Genomic DNA, 21,415 nt, shown 5'->3' with positions numbered 1-21,415 from the left:
TAAGACAGAGAGAGTGGCCTCCTGTGGTGAATTGAGATGCCTCTTGTGAGTAATATTTTTGTTGCAGGATCGGTCACGTCACCCTTATACTATTATTAGTCTATACGGGCGTTGTGCTATATATGCCCTCGCCGAATTTTCGAGACGTTTTCAATCAAAGTCAATTTTAGTTCTAGCGTTTTGCCTACTATTTTTAGGTGATTCTTAGGCGGCGCGTCCTTTAGAGGATTAGGTGATTACATTAGACAAATGCAGTATACACAGTTGTACGTGGAAGTGGGTATGAATGCGTAGTGTGGGTCGAACCAAATTAAAAAGCGTTGGAGGCACTGCGTAACCCACGCGTTCCCACGTAGGCGGAGCCTTCCTGGGTGTGTGGACCGTCGCGGTTAGCGTAAACGCTTGGGTTGAATCATCCACACCAACTCAGAAGACGCTCAGCCTTTTCCATAAATGCAGAGCGAAAATGTTGAACTGAACATAGCTCGAGACCTTCTTTTGAAATGAAACTTCTAGTAGGCCTGCCTTAGGTAAACGTCTTTCTAACAGAATGTGTCAACCCACAATCGCACTTTCTCCCTTTCTGAACGCTCGTCGTTTAGTCGATTTTGAATAGCGCCAAGTTAAAGCTTTTAATTAAGGCAGTCGTGAAACGTCAGGCTGAGTTACCACCCTCATAAAGTCTTTTTTGCCAGACTGTATACTCAAAATATCTAGAGCGCTGAGAACTATTTCTAATACGTCATGAAATCGGGTGCGTTATATACCTTTGAAAACGTTAGCCTTGTTGCGGGAAATGAATTCATAGAGCGAGACCACGACGTCTTTCATCAGAAAGAGAATTTTAACAATGACGTTGCGTCACACTTTAATTAACCGCGCGCGGGTATTTCCCCGAGTTTGACCCACAGTCTGTTTTACCTCTATAAAACGTTTCCGTTGTATCATGCAGCTAGAAATAGAGCGCTTATTATATTTTCATCACGCGTAACAATGGGATTCGGAATGCTCCTACATCGCAGTGACGTCAGCCCGCCACCGATTTGTTCATCATGACACGATTATATACGTGACGTCAACGTAGAGGTGTATTCGAGACAATGGCACCGCATTGCATGCGGAGGCGAGCGTCGCCGCATCGCACCCATTCCTTCCGTTCCGTCGCGTAGCAGCGGTTGTGAGACTTCCTAGATGACGTCTAAGTGACGCCCATATTAGGATCAATCGTTTGTGTGTCATCCTTTTGTAACCGACATGCATAAGCGTTTCCGCTTCGATTTGTATAAAGAGCAGTGCTCAGATACCGCACGATATATCAGTGGGTCAGAGACTCGGAATGTTTACTGTTCAAGTTCCTTTAATCGCCGCCTTTCTTCTCCTTCTCGTCTCTTTGTCGTTGCCTCGCGAGGCATCCAGTCATCAAAGTGCGGGATACCGCGATACGAATGCATGTTTTACTATGGTTGATTTTTAGCTCTAAAAGCTAAGCGTTTGGCGCGTTCCGCCTCGTCCGTCTGCTATGGGTATACGCACCGCTTGCGTTCGTACGACGTGACGCTTGAGGCGGAGACTGACGTGGCCGAGCTCAGGTGTTGCCATGATCGTTCGATTATGAATTTGGCTCGTTGGAGAATATTGAGTGATGACGGTGCGAGCGATAAGCTTCCGTACTGCTCTGACGTCACTGATGTCGATTTTGCGTGTTGGAAATACGTGTCTCGTCTCTCTGTTCGTCTCTTTGTCAATGTGACAAAATTGAGAGATGTTGGGCAGACGACGTTTCTTTGCGGAACGGAGCCCATGTCTGACAGCGAGTTCACTCTCACAACCAAAGTTCGCGTCACATCTCCAGGTTAGTTGTAATGGACGTATGTATTTATTTTATTCTGACGTTCACTACTAGAATTGCCGAGTCCGACACCGAATATGTTTAGCGTTGAGGGGCTAAAACCTAGGCTTCCAGGTAGTGACGTCACTCTTTATTCAGCCAAGATGCACGTCTAATTTCTCTAGATGCGCTTGGATCAAGTTGCAACGTTAGTGATCATGTGTCAAACAATGTGGACAGCCAATGCGAACAAAGAAAGGTTGTCGCGTGCTTTGGAAATGTCTCTTCTCTTCTCTGGACAGTCGGGAGAAAAACTCATCCGCGTCGCGTTGCAGAATGCGTGAACGGCAAATGTCCTGTTAAATCGTGCTGGAAAGTCTCAGCAAGCGAAGACGGCCTTGAGCTTCATCTTATTCAAGAGAGGAAGAAGTCGAAGAGAGCTTATAGATGTGCTGAAGGTGCTGGATTCAGTTTGTGTTCTTTCAAAGCGGTGTGGGATTAGTAGAGTTTTGGTTATATGGGACCGACTTTTGCAGTTGTTTCATATCGTTGTGATTGTTTCACCGTAGCGTAGTTACTTGAATCTCATAGCTACCCCGGATGTTAAACTAGGAAACGTTTTGTGATGTTTTGCCTAGCAATACGATTGTTTTTGCCGTGAAAATGAACTCATTTACTCTATGAAATGAGCGCGAATCGAAATTCTGCTCTCATTGTGGTATTTTGGAGCCGAAACTCGTTCCCCTTCGAATAGGGCCGATCATTTAGGCTGTTTTATAACCGCAAGATTCTTTTCGACTGTTTTACAGTGCCGTTTCTTCTCTGAAAGGCAAAGAGCGGTAAAATGTGCATGTGGGGGCCCCCTTTCTCCTCTTCGAGCTAAACCTAAAAGCCAAGTCCCAAACCCTCGTGCAATATGAGTTGCAGATCCGCGGCATCTCGTGTCACCGGGGCAAGCGCCTAACGCAGTGCACCGTTGGTAGTGTAGCGAATGGAATAAATCGGACCTCGTATGCATACACAACCGTCGCTGTCTAGTTTGTTCTCCTGATCGAAAATTGACACTAGACCTCCGCGAAATCACCTTCTCATTGGTTTATCCGTGGAGATTAGAGCCGCTACATAGAAAGACACCATGCGAACATGCAGATATAGTTGTAGACTCAATGATTCGACTAGGAAAGTTAATCCACGATTTTCCTCTGGACTCTAGTACGCGTGAGCGCTTTCCCCGTGCTGAGAATCGCGTGCATGCATGCAGGCAGGCAAGACGCTAGGTTCTCTGATGCAGTATACACAGACCGTATACGCAGACGGGATGTCGATTTTCACCACAAGTCACACTACAAGTCATTGACGAGCTTAGCGAAGCGGAAATGACTCTGATACGTTTATCCCTGTTCGGACTATAGTTATGATCCACCTTGTCACAAGATAGTTGTTCATTTGATTGCATGGCTTTGCGGAGTAAACCAATTAAAGTTGCCTTTGGACGTCAATGTACCAGTGGAACGTGTAGGCGCAGCTGTGTGAGACAGGCATTTAGGATAGATCATCTCTAAAGTGTTCGAATGTTATCCATGTGGTGCGAAATATTGTAATTGACGAGGACCTCAATCTGTGTCACGCGGTGCCGGCACCGTCTTCTCTGTTTCGTGTCCGTCATCTTTGTTTTGTTAGCGACTGGACATCGAAGGATGCGGTTCGCATTCCCATATAGCTACGCCGGCCGCGCTATACGGTTCCAATTGAAAAGGAAATGATGGCCTAGTCTAAGGAGACCGCATAAAACGAGACCAAACCCACGACAACAAAAATAATGGTCTTTCTCTGAAACGTAGATGACCGCGACAGGAAGAGGGGCAGCGTATACATGGTACTAAGTAATTACTGTTCTAATTGGTTATTGAAAGGAAATGCACACTCCTTTTATGCTGCACCTCCAGGAACTCACCCATGCAAGCTAATCGACAACTAAATCGAAATTATCCTATTGTTTCTCCGACGCGCGATGATGCATTGGGTCCTTGAGGGGGGGTCGACCGTGTAGGCGCGAATTTATGATACATGCACTTTTAGATTGCATGGTGATCTTAAATGTTTTCGATCGACATCCCTCACGAGCCCTCCATCCGAGTTGAACCGCACTAAGCAGATGGCTCTCAAGCTTTTCTGCGGTTTTTGTAGGCGGTTTATCCGTGCATTGTTAGTCGCCTCTTCGTCGCTCTTTTAGTGCGAACCTTAGAAGAAATTAGCGCAATAAGGAATAGGAAGTGAATACATAGCAACCCAGTATTGTCCGCGTCTACTTTCAAAGAGACGATGGCGAGAGAAGGTCTGCCTCTCTGTCCCGATCATATCACCACTCCATCCTTAGTATCCGCTCTCAAACGGTGATTAATGAGCCTAATGAGCTAAACGACGCTCACATCTACAATCAAGCGTCTTGTAAGATGAGCATTGACTAAGGAATAGTTGAGGTCAGATCGTAGCGGACCCTGTCCTCGCCAAGTTTTACGTTTTCAATTGACGTGACATATTGATTACGATCTGAGATTTGATCATGCAGGGTTCGGCCGCCAGTCTAGCATCGTTTGCAAAATACCTAAGGAGCGTCCTGTCGTGTGTGCAAGTTTAGATAGGTAATGTAACCGCAAGAAAAGGCCTTTGTTGAATAGCTACATGCAAGGATAAATATAGCTGTGAGTGGAACTCTTCGAGTTCTGCGCGGTTCGTCGCGGTCAGCGTAAGGGCTTTCTACGAATCATCCACCTCAAAACGAGGTAATTGGGCTGTGGCTCCTCTATATAAATGCAGAGCGAACCGGATGAGCTATACGCATTTGAGAGGTCAACGGCACTTGTTTGAAATGATGTCTCTGTTCATTCTCCTTGTAATCGGGCACACGTCTTCGGCCGACATCCCATCTAATAGTACAGATCGCGAAATGGTAATTCGAACGCTCTATGACATTCTTCGCAATTTTCATCAAAAAATGTTTATAGCTCTGCTCCGAGTTGCCGCCAAAAGTCGCTGAAGAAATTGAAATGCCTTTGGCTTTTGTCAGACTTGACTTCAGCTTATTTTCATTTGCCTCGCCTGACGTCCGGTCACCCGTAAACGTTTTTAGAACAGCAGTCGCCAACTCATCCGATAAGTCTTTCATTTGGTACACGTTTACCGACCAAAAGCGCTTAGGCGTGAACAAATATGGGAAAATAGTACTTGATACTGAGGCTCGTATAATATAGCTCCCTCCTTTCCTCGACGTTCGTTGAATAGCCGATTTCTTTAGAATAGAACCACGTTTAAAGTTCTACGTCCGTGCGACGATAACGTCACATTACGTTACCAACCCTACGAAGCTGTCTGCGCTACTCGCACTGAAAGTCTCAACGAAAGTCACAGCGAAAGTCATTTCATTGTTTCGATGAAACGTTTTGCGAAAAGGGGATTAGCCGTTGAAAGTTGCGATGAAAAGCCGACAAGTTCCAAGTGGGAAAAGTTTTGTAAGAGTTGTCTGAAGTTGAAGAATCACCTTCACGTTCAAGTGTCTTTGGCTTCGGAGGAATTACTCCGCCTATTTAGGTGAAAGAAACTTATACATGCTCCCGATAGACAGTTAAGGAGGCGGTTTCTTTCTCTAAAGTAGAAGGGAAACATTGTCGATATCATTTTTTTAAGACGCAGCGAATCGTAGACATTAATCGTTTCGTTGCATGTACCTGCAAAATGTCGAGGGCATAGAGAATGTTTGGCAGTACTACATGTCTTATATACTGTACTTGGTATAGCTTTTCGAAAAAAGTTGGCCTTTTATCCGGTATGCCGAATTCCAACAGCAAAGCATGCATGGCGTCGTATTTACATCCGAAATTCATCTTATAATTTTGCAACATGTTCTGCATGATATTGCCTACAATGTTTTAGTCATTCGATAGCACCGTTGTTCCTAATGCATGAACTGACCTGAGGTCAGAGTAAAGGTGTTTGTGACAATGAAGGACACCACGCGTTGTACGCGGAACATGAACTATGCCTCATCACACGCATTTCGTCAAGAGGTAGTCATAGTGACACTGCCCAGAAGACAACTTTGGCAGTAAACGTTAATATGTGAGTCATCCTCTTCGATTCGTATATACATATATAAAAGAGCATCGCTCAGTCGACATAACGTCAGAGTTAATTAGGGAATGTATATACTGTTCCGGCCTCCTTTATCGTTCTTCTCCTTCTCGTCTCTTCGACTTTGTCCCACGAGGGACCCGATCTGCATATACACACACTCCACCTCCGCCTCTGAGCTTCTTCCAGTCAGATCGAATATTCCTCTAAAACAGAAACAGAAATACCAACTGAGAATATGACCAATCTCTTCAGAACCTTCACTTCTTATATACGTAATATAGGCCCGAAGATAATCATGAGACGGACGCAGCCTGACAGCGCGTGGTGCAGACCCTGGCAAGCAGAAGGGGAACGTGCGATCACGGATGTTTAGTGCGCTTACCCATTGGCGCCTTCAAATCCGAGCTGCACTTCACAGCAACGACGTGCGGCGAGCTAGGGCTTCCGAGAATTAGTGGTGCAACGATCACTTCCTAACCCGGACTACGATAAATTGTCCGGGACTCGGCTGGTTGCGTCACGTGCTAGAGTTTTATGCCTGTTTTCGAACTGGAGAAAAGTTTCTTCGCCGATGCAACTGACGTAGCAAGTTAAACGTATGAGAACGATTGCGTTCAGCAAGTTTTTAGAAAATCGGGGCTCCATTGGGGAAAACTCGTCATTTCGAAGCATAACTTCGTTCAGTTTGCTCCGACATAACTCCGGCGAGTACGAACGAAGACTACAAAGCAGTGTGACTAGTAAGAGCTAGACAGAACCCTTTTGGGAGGTTCGTCGTAGTAGAAATTGGACTTCGTTGTCTTCGCACCTACGAACGACGTCAATCCACTCTCTTAGCTCAGCCCGCAAAGCAGCATACTACTGCAGCGAAACCTGCAGGGATGCGCAAGCATGCCTAGAATCCATGGAATAGACGAGACAAATAGACGAGACATTCTTAATCGAAGCGTCGCGCCTCCATGTGTATTTAGGCTACGTAACATTGTCAGAAAGCGATCCTTTTGGGAAGAAATATTCACACTCTATTAATTCTTCCACATAGAGGCTTATTTGTTACTTCTCTATATGCTGATGCATTACTTTGTTTGGATAGCCTCTCTGATGTTGGACGTGCCGTCACGCTCTTATCAGAGCGTAAGCAACACTTTCACGTGACTCGCTAAGTAATGTCATACTTTAGGGAAATACGACAAAGACCAGGGCCTTTTGATCAACGAACGACCAGGTTTGGCACATAGGGGGGTGAGACTCTCTGTTACATGCACGGGTTCTGATTGCCTGACGTGGAGTGCACTGCCCACGCTTGCGGGCAAAGAAAATTTCCGTCGGTCTAGCCGATAGGCCTACCAATAGGCCTGGTTATCGCGAGCTGGGTTGGGGGCACTCGAGTGAGGGCGGTTGTCATAGCAGCGCATGAAACCCACATGAGAGTAATGTGTATATGTTGCAGAAAGTGTAGCAGTACAGTACAACAAATCGGTGCAATGTAATGACCCTCCCTTCCGCGCCTCGTTTGCATCACTACGGTCTTTGACGTCTGACGATTAGCTTGCCTTAGTGGAACGTGTAGTAGGTCCACGCGTCGGTTTCGCGTAAGTTAGTAGTTCCAATTGTTTCTGAACATTCTAAGCTTATCCCGGCTTGAGAACGAGTAGGTACAGATAGTTGTCTTATTTATTCGACTATGTAGACCTGATCACATATTGTAGTTTCGTGTCTCCGAGCGTCTAGCGATTATGTATGCGTTGGCAGCGCTTGCCCTAGTGGACCGTGTAGGCAAGAAGGCTTATCCATGCAGGGCGAGCTGCCTTTTGTCGTTTTAGCGCAGTAATGCAATTAGAATAAGAAGGCTGCATCATGCATGCACCCGTGTGGGCAGAACCCTTTTGTGTGCATGGTTCGTCGCGGTTAGAGATTGCTACGAACCCACACAATGCATCATGATTGGCCTCCTCTATAAGATCCAAAGCGAAACTGCTGAGATCAGCACATTGAGTATAAACGGCACTCGTGCGAAATGACGTCTCTGTTTATTCTGTTTCTTATCGGGCACGTACGTACGATGGCTCGTTGGGGATCCAATTTTACGATGAGAGACCTTCGAATGGCGTCCACTTAACTCGCGGCGCTTTGCGATAAAAAACTGGAATGTTTCAATCAGACAAAATTTTCTGCGACCCCTTTAGAAGTTTAAGAAAAAGACTAATTGCCGGACGAAGACCCGAGAGTGCCCCTGAATAAACTATCGAAAAGGTTTTTCGGCGTCGTAAAAGCGGAAACGTTTAGGGAAAAAATGGCGTCGACGAGTTTTAAGGCGTTGTGAATCATAGAGAAATTGTACGCAAAAACACAGAGAATTAAACAAACTGTGACGTTCAAAGAGCTTGTGGTCCATTAGTTCGCACGTACTCGGACGTTATGCTGATGAACGTTGGCCTTGTATCCGGAACCGAGTTCCAACAGCGAACCATGACGCCGTACCTATACGTCAGTAAAACTGGCAAATAATGTTTTGTTACCCGTTAATTATCAGTGCGTACAATTTTTGAGAACAGTTCCTAGGTTTACTCATTCGATAGCCTGATGATCCGGTGAGCAATTCGAACAATTTTTCGACGGGTATACCGGGATAGGGAGTTCCACCCAGAGTCGCTATTTCCCAAAGAACGATTCCGTAGGACCAGCTAGAGAAATATAGGTCTCGCAATCCCTTATGGCATCGCCTTCCCCCTTTTGTAGAACACTCACACGTCGCTATATTCGCTATACGTTCGATACAAAAGCACTTCCGGCGCACACCACCGAAATGGAATAACCCCGCCCTATAGCAATATCAAATTATTGAAGGCTTTCGCATCGAGTTCGCCGTACGCGCGACGTTTTTCGGTAGTAGGCAGCTGACTGGAGATCCTTTGCGAATCCGAAGTCAGATATCTTTAATCGTTCTCCCTCGCAGACGAGAACATTACGCGCTGCCAGATCGCGATGAACGCACTATAGAAAGGATTCCCCCGTAATCAAATTCAGCATGCACGCGCCTAATTGTTCTTACTCCTTTGGAGACGACATAGTTCATTCCCTCGGCGATCTGCTGCGCAAACGCGAATTGTTTGGCATCGTCCAATCCAACGCTTCTCAATTTGCGTAGATGACGATGGAGGTCTCCAAGCTCGGCGTATTCCATCACGATTTTACTCACGCCTGAGAGTCTTAGTTTAATATCTATAGGTTGCCCTCGGTCGCGCGTGGTTTTTTGGCCTGTCTTACATTTTTCCTCTATGCAATAACCGTAGACGTGAATGACGTTCTCGTGTTGACCGAGATTGACGATGAATTCGGCTTCTTTTTGAAGCGCCTCTGCGTTTATCCCTTCTTGGTCTATAGAAAGGAAAATCTTTTGCATTCTTTGACTAGATGCAAGATTTTACCTCTGAGCATTTTTAGTGCTATTCGTTTATCGTAAATTTTTCTTTCTTCACTTGCATATCTTAATTTTCCTTCAGCTACCGTGCCAAATTGTCCTTCTCCTGAGATGTATATGTAGCAACAGGTTTGTGACCTTTTTTTAAGTAGGTATAATCGCGTGTTCGTTACCTAGCGTTATTCCAATTGAAAGACAGTCAATTGGAATGATTTTGCTTCCGGTCCAAACTTGCTGTCCTTTCGCGTCGAGAAGATAGGCCAAGTTGTCCGTACTGTCGTTCAAAGTTAATTTGTCAGAAAGTCGCTTTCGCTTTAGCGCTATAATAACAGCAGCACTAACACCAATAAGAAGCACAGCAGTGGCAGACACCGTAGCAGATATAAATTCACCGGACGATGCGTTTTGAAATGAAGTCCAATTTAGATACGAATAATTCGTAGTAGGACTATCAGTCGAAGCGTTGGGCTCTTGTTGCAGAGTTGTGTAAGAATTTGTCGTGGAGACGGCAATAGCACTAGATATATAAGTAGTTGTCGAAGAGTTGTAATTCCTCTCTTCTTGTTGAGTCGGTGTCATCTTCGTCGCTGCAGTGGTACTGGTTTCAGTTATTTTTTTTATGATCACTGTGCAACAGGTCGGCGACTTTTCTGGAAATGTATCGTCTACGAGACGGCAAGAGAATATACTTTGGGACGCGTTGATTGAAGCGCCCCTGATTGTCACGACGCTAACTAGTTGGGATTCGTCTTGAACCCCTTCCGCATCGCTGCTTTTACTTTCTGTAAACGCTTTCCACCTGAGTCGGAGATGGAAGTTTGCTGGATTTTGTGTACAAGTAACGCGGACGACGTCTTGTCTCGTCATAGGAATGGTCTCGTTGGTAATTCTCGTAGCATTGCGCTTGCAAAAGCACTCTATCAGAGATTGGCTTTTAGAATGGTTTCTTTTCTTTTGATTTTGATAGTATATAGATTGCGATTTACTATACCTTTAGCTAGTCTCAAACTAGAGCCAATTGAGAGGAGAAGATAACCTAGGCGGCAAAGGAGTACATAGTACCGGCCCCACGTATAGTGAGGGAGCCAATTTGTAGTCTAACCGATGACCAATATGAGAGAGGAGTTCATGGTTTGTCCTAGTTGGGTGTTTGCTGCGTGACGCGGCCAACTACTAGTAATGCTGTATTACACTGAAATGCGCACTTACCGCTGTTGGCACTTGGGAAGCTTTCTCGTATTCGTCCGGCTTCTAGGGTCAATCTTGGATGGCTTTATCCTGTTCCGGATAGGAAGCTTTCAGGTCGTGCAGTCGATAGATTCTCTCAATGCCGCTTAGTGAGCGCGTTACCGTGTTTTTGACCTTATTTGCCCCTGTAAATGCAAATGCCTAGTAGAAGCTACAGAAGGAGGAAGGGTTCTTGTTCTTAGTTCTACTTCTGGGAAACTGGCTTCCTCTACCTTCATACCCTTTCGTCACTCAGTTGCTTAGTTCCTAACCTCTTAATTAAAGCCCGCGGCTGCTCGATGAATATACGTCTTTCCTCTTTCCAAGCTTATTACCGCCGCAACAGCGTTCAGCGTTGCATCGCCAGCCTTTTTGTCTAAATAAACACCTACGCTGATGAAACCTATACACTTCCACACGTTACGTTCGAAACACTCCCATCTATTTGAACACACTAACGTCCCAAGGTGTAGAGATAATTGGGGTTCTACTGAAATACTGTATATTCATTTATTTAATTATGTATTACTACCCACTCACTAAATAAGCTTCGGTTCCCGTTCCAGAAGGGATGTACATTGCTTATAGTAACGTAACGGATACTAGACAGCATGAAAACGTTTTGGGTATCAGAAATGAAGTCGTTTGCGGTAGAAGATTTCCGAGAGTAGGAACTCGAAGTCTAATGCTCCTTAGCCTATAGCTGTCTCTTAGTGGAAAGGTGCTCCATTGGAACGGAACGTAAATCAGCGCTGGCTTTGATTTTGCATTGTGACCTAGAACCCGGATAAGAGCGGCCAACTGGCGAGAGGAACGTTTCCGCACGGATTCCGCTTGTTTTTGACCAACAGCGAACTATTTCGTGCTCAATGATGAACAAGAATCGTCATCCTTCTCTGATTTCAGTATTTTGAGCCGAAAATCGCTCTCACTCGCACTCTTTTAGACTTGTTTCGCGACGTCAAAACTCCGGCCGTACATCAGAGAGTACTCTGTTCACTCCGAAAGGCGAAGAGCTGCTCGCCAATGACACAAGGCCCCCTCTTATTTCCATTTCTCGAGACCTTGCGGCGATCTCGAGATCAGCTAAGCTAAGTCTCTTTATATATAGGGCAATGGCTCCGATACCTTTATCCGAGCTTGAACTAGTCGAAATACACCATAATAGTACACTGTAATAGAGTCTGAGATAGATACTAGTTCTATATATACCGGGCAGACCAATGGAACGTGTAAATGCCCCGCCCGTTCGTGTTTAGATCTGCTCGCGTGTAGGCGTATCCTCGTGGTTTAAGCATCCTAGGCACGCGAGACCCCATGCACGCGATACGCTTATCCGGAACAGAGCTGGCACCTGGCTTTGCATGCAGATAGGCGTTGCACATGTCGTCATGTCGTCGACGGCATCGACTTTTATTTTACATTTATGTCTCTGACGGCTTGTCTCGTACGTTCTACGCGCTTCACGGAACGCACGTATTTAATCGTTTGATTCCTCTTCGTCGCTTTCTCATTGGGAATTCATGATGTAATTTGATCGATGTGCTGCCCCTCGTCGAGCTAGCTTCCTGGAGACGGTGAACATGTTTTGGCTCTGTGTATTGATGACGTCGCCCTTCTCTAAGTTTCTTCGTAAAGTTCCGCTCTCCGACGCAGATAAGGAGCTAAGCGACAATTTAGGAAAGGGATGTTTTCAGAGACCGTTCAATCCAAGATCGTAGCGGTCTCGTTTCCGACTAAAGTGACGCCATGATTGCGATCTGGGTTCGGCCTGAAATCGTTTAGGATTTGTCGATGCATGTATTTAGGAGACGTGCATGTTCTTCCCTAGCTTTGCAGCATCTCCGGCAATCATGCAGAAACATCGAGGACGCGCGCGTAACTCCGGAGCTGTTTCGTACGCGTGCAATGCAAGAAAATAAAAGAGGTTGACGGGAAATGGCTTCGTTTATAGCTATAAATGGTAGTGGTAGAGGACGTCCGGACGTGGTTCGGCGAATCGTGTCAACATTATATATATATATATATAGATGGAAAGAACCTTTCGCGGTTAACGCTAAACGCTTTATATATAAACCATCACGGAATTAAAGAGGTAATTGAGCCGAGCCTCCTCTATAAAATGCAGACTGTAGCCGCTGAGCTGAGCATATCGAGAGCTCATGCAACATGATTTCTTTGTTCGTTCTCCTTGCAATTGGAAACGTGTGTTCGGTTCGTTCGGACTCTAATTTTACGCGAGAAGAGCTCGATACGGTATATACTCTAAAACCTTCTATGAATCCGCAGCGTTTTAATCAATAGGGTTTTTCAGCTCTGCTGTTCACCGCTGCAGAAAGATCTTGCTGACGACTTGAAACTTCCTTTAGCCTTTATCAATTTTAACTTCGGCGTACTTTCATTGACTTTACCTGACAACAATTTAGCCGTAGACGTCTTTCTAAAAAGAAGCTTTAGCCACGGAAGCAAGAAATTTTACGTCTGGTACACGTTTCCCCAGCCTCGACAGCGCTTAGGCGTAGATACGAACGGAAAATTGCAGATTGATCTTGAGGTCGTATAGAGAGCATCTTCCTTCCTTCCCCAACGTTTGTTGAATCTTAGATTTTTTTTTAGAATCGAACCACGTTCAAAGTTTTAAACCCGTGCGACAAATATTCTGGGGTCATGAAGCTTTACTACCCCTACAAAGCTTTTTGCGCCAGTCGCCGCGAAAATCACAGCCAAAGTCATTTTCTTGTGTCGATGAATGGCTTTGGTGCGAAGGGATTTCGCGTTGAAAATTGCGATGAGCCGCTGAAGGGTTCGCTGAAAGAAACCTTTTGTACAAACGCCACGCTATGGGAGAATTACCTTCACTATCAACTGCAGTATCGCACGAATAATTATTTGGCATGGGAGAAGTGCCTTTCATTTAAGAGGAACGGTTATAATTGTCCCACGGAGGAACCTATAAAGAAGGTGTGCCCCGAATGCAAATGCTCCACGTGCGCAAGAACACAAGTCGCAAACGCGGTCAAGCCGTCTGTTAATCCTCCTTCAGTTTCTGTTGAAGGTAGACCGGTTACGGAACAGCCACTTGTTACGCGAGAGCCGTGCTTTGTACCTTTCGAATCAATTGAAAGTACTATAACTTTAGGCATGAATGGTTCGGGTTTCTTTTATGGTCTTTTTTTGCAGCAATAGGAGAGTGTCACGTACGATTTAAGAAAATTGGATTAGAGAAGGAAAGCTTTACTTTGAGCTGTCGAGGCAGCCTAAATTGTACGTGGGAAGTTCAAGAATCGGGGTCATTTGATCAAGTTCAAGATTGCAATGGGTTGCTGAATTCTGAAGATAAAGGTGCTTACAATTGCCAAGAGAAAGATAGAAAATGTAAAGAAGGAAAACATTGTGTGATGCTGAAGCTCCGCGACGTCGACTCTGCTAAGAGAAAGTTCAGATGCAGCGACGGCATATCAAAGAAGAAGGCAAACATCCAACCACATGTGTAGTTAGTACATGCAAATATACTCTGATGTGGTCGCTTTTTGTTTTTAACAAAAATTAAGAAATTACAGTAAACGTTCGTGCGCAGCTACAATTCTCGTTTCGCTGCTACTTGCTACGTCGTCGTATGTTAAATGTAAAAACAACGGAAAAACGATTGACTGGGGATCAGACGAGGACCAATCAAATAATTTGAATGAACACCCTGAAAACGACGTATTTGCTTCTGACGACTGTCAGACGAAAGGGGTTTAATTGGAATGTGGCTGCAGTGCACTGACGTTAATTGAAAGTGCTCGAGACAATTAAAGTTCACTATGAATTAGGCAGCGATTGTAACACTTTCCCTGCAACTTTGGCACCAAAGTTTGTTATTCATCCTTCTTGTAACCTAAAGACGACGACGAATTAATTAATTAATAAGTCAATTTTTTTTAGATAAGCGTTTGGCGCGCCCATCTGCTATGCTTTTTCGCTAAAACAAAGGCAAAACAGGAAGCATGTTCGTTTGATGTGAGTAGACTGGCCGAGTAGACTTAGCAGTAATTCGTACTCCTGTGACCTAAAACCCGGATGTTCGTCTTCTCGAGGAGGCGTTGGCGTTTTCTACGGATTTCTATTGTTTTTCTATGGAACAGGAACTTTTTGGGGCTATATGACGACCGAGAATCGAAACTCTGTCTTGATTGCAGTAATTTGGAGCCGATAATCGCTCTCTCTCGAATAGCAACTCTTACTTAGACTTGTTTCGCGACTTCACAAATCCGTTCGAATGTCTAAGAGCACTCTCTCATCTCTGAATAGCGATGAGCGTGTCAATGCAGGTAAAATGACCCTGATGGGCCCCTTTATAGCGAAGTACTTCTAAGCAACCTCGATCTATACTAGCCTCGTCCCCAGACCCTCTCGCGTCATGCTTGGTCTCGGGGGACACTCGGCTATCGATCCACGAGACACAGAGAAAGGCTAACCTCGTTCGACGAGCTCAATGTACAAGCAATGACTACGATAGGTTTATCTTAGCTTGAGCTAAACACACCATAATATAGTCCGCCTTACAGTAGATGGTTGTAGATTTGATTGTGCTATAAACCAGAGTGCTGTTCTACCTCTTGCGAGGTCTTTCGAGAATGTACGTGGCTAAGACGTGCTGTTTCGAGGCACACTTTTGAGGTGGGCGATCTCAAATGTTCAGACCTACCACGTCTCACGCATTCAGCCCTTGACCCACGCTCACACGCATGATCGATAAAATCTCACGCATGCAGAGTTTTTGTGACATCTCACGCATACCGCCCTCTAACCCTTGGCAGCTCTGAATGTTCCATGTCCGTGGGTACCAAGTGTGACAATAACAATAGTGACGCCACTGCTCTAATTTGTTATTGATCTAAAATGCCCACTCCCGTGCCCACTCCCCCTTTACACAAGCTCTAACTTCAGTGCGTCTTCTCCTGTTGTGTCTCTGCGGTCGGACGTTAGGCTACGTGGGCGCTTTACTGAGTGGACCGTGTAGGCGCGAATGAGTAGAGCCTGTTCCTTTAGATTGGCGATGTAAAGTGTTCTAGATCAATAGCTTCCTTCTTCACGAGTTCGATTGGTTTATCCAAGCTTTCAAGCACACCGTAATAGTCTAACTTTTCAGCAGATAGTTTTGCACATGCAGACTAAAGTTGTTCCGCGGTTCTCTCCAACGTCTAACGATTTCCCCGTGGGACAGCGTAGGCGAGAGGAAACCTTTACCTGCATGTGCAGCGTCAGCCGCTTCTTTGTCGCTCTTATCGCGAATCGTAGAGGAAATTAGCGCGATAAGGAAGTGAGTATGCATGGCAACTCAGTCTCTATACGGTGGAGTTTACGCGCGCCGACGTCGAAGTTCCAGGAGACCTTGTCGAAGACCGATTATTTCACCTTTCTTTGTCCTAGTATCCGCTCCCAACTTAAACGGTGTTTAGTTAATGAGCTGAACGACGCTCTAGCACTCATGCTGCAATTAAGCGATTTGTCGACGTTGATTAATCCTCGCCAAGTATTTACGTTCTCAACTGAAGTGACGCGAGTGTTTGCTTAGTTAATTAATTAAGTAGGGAAAGCACCTTCGTTGATAGTGGCATGAAAAGATAAATAGAGGCGATCAGAAAGTCGAGAGTGGGACGCCACCACAATAACAAAATTGCATGTCCGCCTATGGTTAGGTGGACGGAACTCGTCAAGTTCTGCGTGATTCGTCGCGGTTAGAGTTGATTGAGCCTCCTCTATAAAATGCAGAGCGAAACGGCAGAACAGAACATTTGAGAGCTCGACGTCATTCGTTTCAAATGAAGTTTCTGTTCGTTCTCCTTGTATTCTGGAACACCTGTTCTTCCACTGTGTCTTGTTCTGAACTCAGAATGGTAGTCGATTAGCTCCCCTAACCTTGCTGCATTCTAATCAATAAGTCTTAGCTCTGCTGTCCGCCGCCTAGCGACGCTGGCGACGTGAAATTGCCTTTGGCTTTCATCAAACTTAACTTCAGCCTATTTTCATTCGCCGACAATTCGTCTGCCGGCGAGCCACCCGTAGACGTTTTTCTAACAGCACCTGCTGACCTGAGTCGTCACTTTTATATCTGGTACACGTTTTCCCAGCCGCGAAAGCGCTTAGGCGTGGACGCAAACGGAAAACTACAGATTGATAACGAGGTCATAGTAGTATCTCCATGCAATCCTCCGTTTTTCAATCGTTGGTTTTTTTAGAATGTAACCACGTTTAGAATTTTAAAGCCGCCTGACGTGCAATACCACCCTTACGAAGTTTTCTGCGCTAGTCGCAAAGAAAGTACAGGCAACGGGAATCGCACAAAGAGTCATTTTATTGTGTCGATGAATGATTTTGCGGCGGAGGGATATCCTGTTGACAATTGCGGTAAGCGTCTCCGAGGGTTTTGGAAAAACGCTACGTTGGAGAATTATCTTCACGTTCGTGTGCAGTATAGCGCACATCCGTACTTGGCTCGGAAGAAGTGCATTCCGTTTAAAAAACTTGGAAAAGTGTGCCACAAGCGTGACAGAAATTGCACCAATTAGGCGTAAAAAGGTTTAGAGAAACATGCAGTGAAATCGATAGTTTTATTTGAGGCGCAGTGAATCAATCATTCAATCAATCATGTAACGAGTCAATCTCTCTGAACGTTGTTTCCATTCTCTCAATTCTTGTATCGGGGCCTAATTCTAACAGCGAACCATGAAAGAAGGTTATTTCTCTGCATTGCGTTTTAACCTAATTTGGCTCACCTTGTTAGTCCGCTGACGCAACAGAAAGAGTTCTGCTGCAGTGTACCGCTTTTAGAATTAAGCAATATTTCTTGCAAAGTCGAACGGCCGAAAACAATTGTTTTATAGCTGTGCACTGTTTGGTGTACCGTCCTTGCGCGTATTGCTGCACCGTCTTATGGATAATTCTGACCACGCGCCATGAAAACGACCCCGCATTCTTCGCTCATAACAAAACCGTCTCTATCCTTATCGAACGGTCGCGACGCTTTCGTTGAGTCGTGACTGGCCTATGAGAATGCGAGTCCTAATTAAATTAATTAATTTAATTGCCATGCAAACTGAATTCGTGGTGGCCATACGCATATAAATACGAACTAATGGAATTGGATGGAACCAAAGGTCTTCAATGATGTAAAGTGCTCGACGTTCAATGAAGGATGCCACATTGGGTAAAATGTTATCCACAGGATACGTTTAGATGAAGGCTCAAATGGCCCAAAATGAGAAAATAATACCATATATAAAATTATCTATAGAATGCTCGCATCTCCTGTCTCTATGAGACGGGTTAGTGACGTCACAATATATCCGCTATTACATTTATTTTGTTTTTACATTGTCCCGTTAGTTTGGAAATCTCTCCCTCGTCTCTTCTGAACGTTGAAACTTAAGAAAATTTTACTTTCAAAGTTAACCTACGAAGAGCCATTTTTCGAAGAGCTATTTTTATCTTCTGTCCCCCGGATAAAGATGGAACTTTACGCTTTGGCGTCGCAAGTTGGGCTCCATTCAACGACCTTGTCGTCGAGGATGGTCGGTAAGATGTCACAGAAGCGATTGACGACGCCGATTCGTCGTTGCGTGGCCGCTCGCGACGTCGCCGCAATTCGCAGGAACGCGAGGGGAAAAATAAAGAAGTCGAACGTAATAATGATACTCTCTCCGTCGTACGCGGCGTTCTTTGATTTTGTTTCTTTGCCAAATACGCCGATAGGCGAGCTTTTTGGCAGAGAAGCTACGCCACGTGCTTTCGCACGCTTTGTGAAAATTCTATCGCCGGTTCCGCGTCCAATTCGTCGCTACGCGTCTTGACGTTTAGTGAAGGTGAGTTTGAGATGAGGGTTCCTTTGTCTTTTCGTATCGCTCTAATTAACGCGATTTTCGGCGATCGATTGTTTTTGCTTCGTTATTTCCTTTCCTCGCGGTATTTCGACTCTTTTTCTGTTCCTTACCGCCTTACCGCCTTCTAGTGATGCTCTCTGTTCGACGCGATTCGCTTCTCGAGATAAGATATTTCGAGTGAGGCGTGTTGACAAATTTCTCTCAATTTTTTTCCGCTTGAGACATTACACGGAGAATACGATCCTCTGATCCAGAGGGGCGTGCGTTTTGTCGTTTTCTAACTAGACGGCGTCGAAATCGTCAAAAGGTGATCTGTTGTTTTCTCTTTTGATTTTTCTCTGGCTGCTTTGAAGGGGATTGGATGGGACTAAAGGCCTATGATGACATAGAGTGCTCGACTGTCACGACGTTATATCGGGTAAAATTTTATCTGTACATGTATTGGCATTCAATTTTTTCATCGAAGTTTTTTAGTTGACTGTTGGTCATAAGAGAGTTAACTGTTAGGTAGTCAAGGTGAGTATTAATACTGAACAATAAAGATTAGGCTTATAGCAGTGTACCTATTACTTTTTAGTCTTCAAAGGGAGGAGAAGGAGAAAGAGACAATACTCCAACGTCTCCAAACGAAGCAAGGTGCAGTCGTGTTATTAATTCATTAAAGCCGTTCGATGCCATTACAGCACATATTCTTTTATATTAGCTAAGGCGAGTTTTCCTCAGAAGTGGTTCAATGCAAAGCGACTGAAATCGTCTCCTCTATGCCTTCTGTAAACGGAACTTGCCAGGCATGCTTCTCTTTTTGAATTGCCTTTGCTTTGCAGGGCACCTACGAGAAGCCCTCCGATGTCTTCGTTCACCTCTGGGCCCCGAGGTGACTAAATTAAACCGGCCCAACTCTTGAGCCAGAGAGGATAAACGTGGCTTGAACGCAGGGGATTCAATCCCCTACTCCCGTGGCACGAGTGATAAACTGCCACCCCACTTAGGAAGACGCGGTGGGTTACAATAGCGGTCCCCCTGGAACCAGGCCGGCAGAACTCACATCCGAGGGCTGCCGGTCCCAGGCGTCCGAGCCGGGAGACTAAACAGGCTCTAACTCCGACGGGGGAGTAGGGAGGATGACCCCCACCCAACCGAAGCCCGTACGGACCCCTGGCGGTCCGTGCGGGTGGACAGCAAAACGAGGGGGACCTAAGCGCGAATTTTTTTTCTGACTTCCGGGTTACTTCCGGGTTTTAATAAATAAAATTATTGAAAACACCTATGTCTACGCTACAGTAAGACCAATTGAACAAGGTCCCGGAGCAGTTTCAAATCTAATGCAGGGTCATGCTCAGGACCCAGTCTCCGCTACGCTACATCTACCCTACTAGTACACTACTACCACAAAGCTCACTATAAACTTAATCTAAAAAGAGCTACAAAGCCGTTTTTTCGTCTTTTTCTTTCTTTCTGTCTTTGACGATATAGTTCCACGTATGACAAAGGTTCAAAAAAGATGTACCAGTAAGATGCTCTAAAAAAAGAGACCAGGATTATTTATTATGAGATTAAGCCTTTGTGAGAGAGCAGGCGGTTCAGCTCACCCCTTAGTAGCCTGAGACAATTAGAATCAGGCAACTCTCTCATATGAACTCTCTTTCCTCATTCCTTTCTCTGCTGTCATTTCCTAGAAGGAAAATTCGTCGGCAATGATGAAATTTCACTGCACAACAATTCCATTAGCACAGGACACAACTCCACTATAAACACTTTTACAAACACGGAAGTTGGGGGCCTAAGGCGATCGTCAGACTCTGCAAATTAAAACAAAGTTGGATTGATTGTTTGAGAAAAAGATTTCTTGAGGGAGTTAACGCCCAAGAAGAAAACACTAATATTAGCGCATGCAGAACCTCCTTTTGAACGGTTTACCTCTATACACACATACATTTTGTCAATCCCCACGAACGACTTCTATACTTCACCCTTATCTACACTTCCTATACGAACCAAACTAACCCCAACCCTTACCCTTTGATGGCTTGTTTTAAACGAGCCTTGCAATCCATTTATGATTAAACTTCTTCAAGAAATATCTGCATTAACCTCTCATCCTAGGGACAACCACATCCCTGTAGAAATCTTCCAAAACAATAAAATCACTATTTATTCTCCAAGAGTCACTCACCTCCACCTCCCAGTTGCTTTGCTCCACTCCTTGAAGGGAGGCACTCTATTGTATACCCCAAGCCTATAGGTAAAAAGAAAATAACAAATTTTCAAACTACAATTCCCTATGCACATACAAAGCAAAGCCTCTGACCATCAAATCTCACATACAACACTTAATTAACTTAATACGCGTTTTACTTACGCCTGCAGTGAAAAATCTGTCTAACGACACTCGGACGTTGACCACTTCAGCGACGCCGTCGATCTCAAAAGCCTGCATCACCCATCTTCAAGTGCCAAAAGAACATATCCTGGCAACAAATCCTCGATCAGAGCCTAGACTACCTGTATGTAAGGAGAAATTACATAGAAAAATTATTAGAGGATTTTGAGCAATTTTTTCCTCCTAGCATAACTCTCCTATGAAATGATTCGACGTTCACGTGGAAAACAGACTCATGCAGCCTCAAGCGTATATCTACGCTTCTCCTAAAGTCTTACAGGGTGTCTTTATCTTCGTAACGCATTTGTAAGGCCTTTATCGGTTCAAACAAGACCAGGAAGCGGCGGAAATCGCTTCTGCAAAGCCTAAAGAAATTGCGATCGTCCAATCACGTACAGGAAACGCGATCAAGCTACAGAAGTGAGCTAGGCAACTTACTCGAGCTTACAACGAAAGAAGGACTTCGATAATCGCTCATTAGTGGAGTAAATGAAGACATTTTCAACGAAAAACAATTGCAATTCCAAGGCGAAACGTCAAGGCGTTCCACCTGACGTTCAACA

At 45.0% G+C, this 21,415-nt stretch overlaps 3 protein-coding genes and 5 long non-coding RNA genes across 19 annotated transcripts; 5 read left to right on the top strand and 3 right to left on the bottom strand.

Annotated features, from left to right (window-relative positions):
• Positions 1 to 1,328: 1,328 nt before the first annotated feature.
• On the top strand, positions 1,329 to 2,530 carry LOC136190149 (uncharacterized). Its single transcript, XM_065978231.1, has 4 exons — positions 1,329 to 1,424; positions 1,475 to 1,852; positions 1,904 to 1,963; positions 2,014 to 2,530. Exons 1-4 carry the CDS (start codon positions 1,337 to 1,339, stop codon positions 2,328 to 2,330), a joined length of 843 nt encoding a protein of 280 aa, XP_065834303.1. The 5' UTR covers positions 1,329 to 1,336; the 3' UTR covers positions 2,331 to 2,530.
• A 3,098-nt stretch (positions 2,531 to 5,628) lies between these two features.
• Positions 5,629 to 6,453, bottom strand: LOC136190157 (uncharacterized). The gene is made up of 4 exons (XR_010670516.1): positions 6,342 to 6,453; positions 6,215 to 6,292; positions 5,798 to 6,162; positions 5,629 to 5,744 (listed from the first exon to the last, which is right to left on the bottom strand). It is a non-coding gene; the product is annotated as an uncharacterized lncRNA (long non-coding RNA).
• A 37-nt stretch (positions 6,454 to 6,490) lies between these two features.
• Positions 6,491 to 8,225, top strand: LOC136199625 (uncharacterized). 2 transcript variants are annotated; one of them, XR_010673120.1, is made up of 4 exons: positions 6,491 to 6,541; positions 6,589 to 6,699; positions 7,053 to 7,093; positions 7,140 to 8,225. It is a non-coding gene; the product is annotated as an uncharacterized lncRNA (long non-coding RNA). The 2 variants fall into 2 exon arrangements; XR_010673119.1 differs by having other exon boundaries at positions 6,519 to 6,699.
• Positions 8,226 to 8,263: 38 nt separating this feature from the next.
• On the bottom strand, positions 8,264 to 11,742 carry LOC136199614 (fibroblast growth factor receptor 3-like). 10 transcript variants are annotated; one of them, XM_065989858.1, is made up of 13 exons: positions 11,148 to 11,742; positions 10,590 to 11,097; positions 10,483 to 10,533; positions 10,372 to 10,416; positions 9,773 to 10,297; positions 9,554 to 9,700; positions 9,388 to 9,486; positions 9,227 to 9,337; positions 9,012 to 9,160; positions 8,831 to 8,953; positions 8,708 to 8,781; positions 8,500 to 8,643; positions 8,264 to 8,440 (listed from the first exon to the last, which is right to left on the bottom strand). In XM_065989858.1, exons 3-13 carry the CDS (start codon positions 10,508 to 10,510, stop codon positions 8,335 to 8,337), a joined length of 1,551 nt encoding a protein of 516 aa, XP_065845930.1. In that variant the 5' UTR covers positions 10,511 to 10,533; positions 10,590 to 11,097; positions 11,148 to 11,742; the 3' UTR covers positions 8,264 to 8,334. The 10 variants fall into 10 exon arrangements, with proteins under 10 accessions (XP_065845930.1, XP_065845932.1, XP_065845928.1 ...); XM_065989860.1 differs by having other exon boundaries at positions 9,554 to 10,045; positions 10,160 to 10,297; positions 11,148 to 11,741; XM_065989856.1 differs by having other exon boundaries at positions 9,554 to 10,297; positions 10,590 to 10,753; positions 10,849 to 11,097; positions 11,148 to 11,741.
• A 212-nt stretch (positions 11,743 to 11,954) lies between these two features.
• LOC136199616 (uncharacterized) lies at positions 11,955 to 14,608 on the top strand. Its single transcript, XM_065989862.1, has 4 exons — positions 11,955 to 12,863; positions 12,922 to 13,161; positions 13,224 to 13,731; positions 13,788 to 14,608. The coding sequence occupies exons 1-4, from the start codon at positions 12,777 to 12,779 to the stop codon at positions 14,099 to 14,101; spliced, it is 1,149 nt and encodes a 382-aa protein (XP_065845934.1). The 5' UTR covers positions 11,955 to 12,776; the 3' UTR covers positions 14,102 to 14,608.
• Positions 14,609 to 14,667: 59 nt separating this feature from the next.
• LOC136199624 (uncharacterized) lies at positions 14,668 to 15,508 on the top strand. Its single transcript, XR_010673118.1, has 3 exons — positions 14,668 to 14,787; positions 14,838 to 14,920; positions 14,985 to 15,508. It is a non-coding gene; the product is annotated as an uncharacterized lncRNA (long non-coding RNA).
• A 2,613-nt stretch (positions 15,509 to 18,121) lies between these two features.
• On the top strand, positions 18,122 to 19,702 carry LOC136199622 (uncharacterized). The gene is made up of 7 exons (XR_010673117.1): positions 18,122 to 18,274; positions 18,345 to 18,454; positions 18,601 to 18,890; positions 18,947 to 18,988; positions 19,050 to 19,108; positions 19,176 to 19,242; positions 19,297 to 19,702. It is a non-coding gene; the product is annotated as an uncharacterized lncRNA (long non-coding RNA).
• LOC136199621 (uncharacterized) lies at positions 19,699 to 21,066 on the bottom strand. 2 transcript variants are annotated; one of them, XR_010673116.1, is made up of 5 exons: positions 20,996 to 21,066; positions 20,832 to 20,940; positions 20,489 to 20,708; positions 20,062 to 20,144; positions 19,699 to 19,991 (listed from the first exon to the last, which is right to left on the bottom strand). It is a non-coding gene; the product is annotated as an uncharacterized lncRNA (long non-coding RNA). The 2 variants fall into 2 exon arrangements; XR_010673115.1 differs by having other exon boundaries at positions 20,832 to 21,044.
• Positions 21,067 to 21,415: the final 349 nt, after the last annotated feature.

Source organism: Oscarella lobularis, chromosome 1 (assembly GCF_947507565.1).
Source record: "Oscarella lobularis chromosome 1, ooOscLobu1.1, whole genome shotgun sequence".
NCBI lineage: Eukaryota > Metazoa > Porifera > Homoscleromorpha > Homosclerophorida > Oscarellidae > Oscarella > Oscarella lobularis.
This window is presented reverse-complemented; position numbering and strand designations above follow the sequence as displayed.

What these genes read in the sequence shown, in the direction of transcription:
- LOC136190149 (XM_065978231.1), top strand. Translation starts at nt 1,337, where the DNA reads ATGTTTACTGTTCAAGTTCCTTTAATCGCCGCCTTTCTTCTCCTTCTC. An exon ending in CGAGGCATCCAGTCATCAAA is followed by an intron (nt 1,425 to 1,474) that starts GTGCGGGATACC and finishes GTTGATTTTTAG; the next exon opens with CTCTAAAAGCTAAGCGTTTG. An exon ending in GCTAAAACCTAGGCTTCCAG is followed by an intron (nt 1,964 to 2,013) that starts GTAGTGACGTCA and finishes TAATTTCTCTAG; the next exon opens with ATGCGCTTGGATCAAGTTGC.
- LOC136199614 (XM_065989852.1), bottom strand. Translation starts at nt 10,510, where the DNA reads ATGAACTCCTCTCTCATATTGGTCATCG. An exon ending in TAGTTTGAGACTAGCTAAAG is followed by an intron (nt 10,298 to 10,371) that starts GTATAGTAAATC and finishes AATCTCTGATAG; the next exon opens with AGTGCTTTTGCAAGCGCAAT. An exon ending in TTCAATTGGAATAACGCTAG is followed by an intron (nt 9,487 to 9,553) that starts GTAACGAACACG and finishes TATACATCTCAG; the next exon opens with GAGAAGGACAATTTGGCACG.
- LOC136199616 (XM_065989862.1), top strand. Translation starts at nt 12,777, where the DNA reads ATGATTTCTTTGTTCGTTCTCCTTGCAATTGGAAACGTGTGTTCGGTT. An exon ending in CGCGAGAAGAGCTCGATACG is followed by an intron (nt 12,864 to 12,921) that starts GTATATACTCTA and finishes AGGGTTTTTCAG; the next exon opens with CTCTGCTGTTCACCGCTGCA. An exon ending in AATTGCAGATTGATCTTGAG is followed by an intron (nt 13,162 to 13,223) that starts GTCGTATAGAGA and finishes ATTTTTTTTTAG; the next exon opens with AATCGAACCACGTTCAAAGT.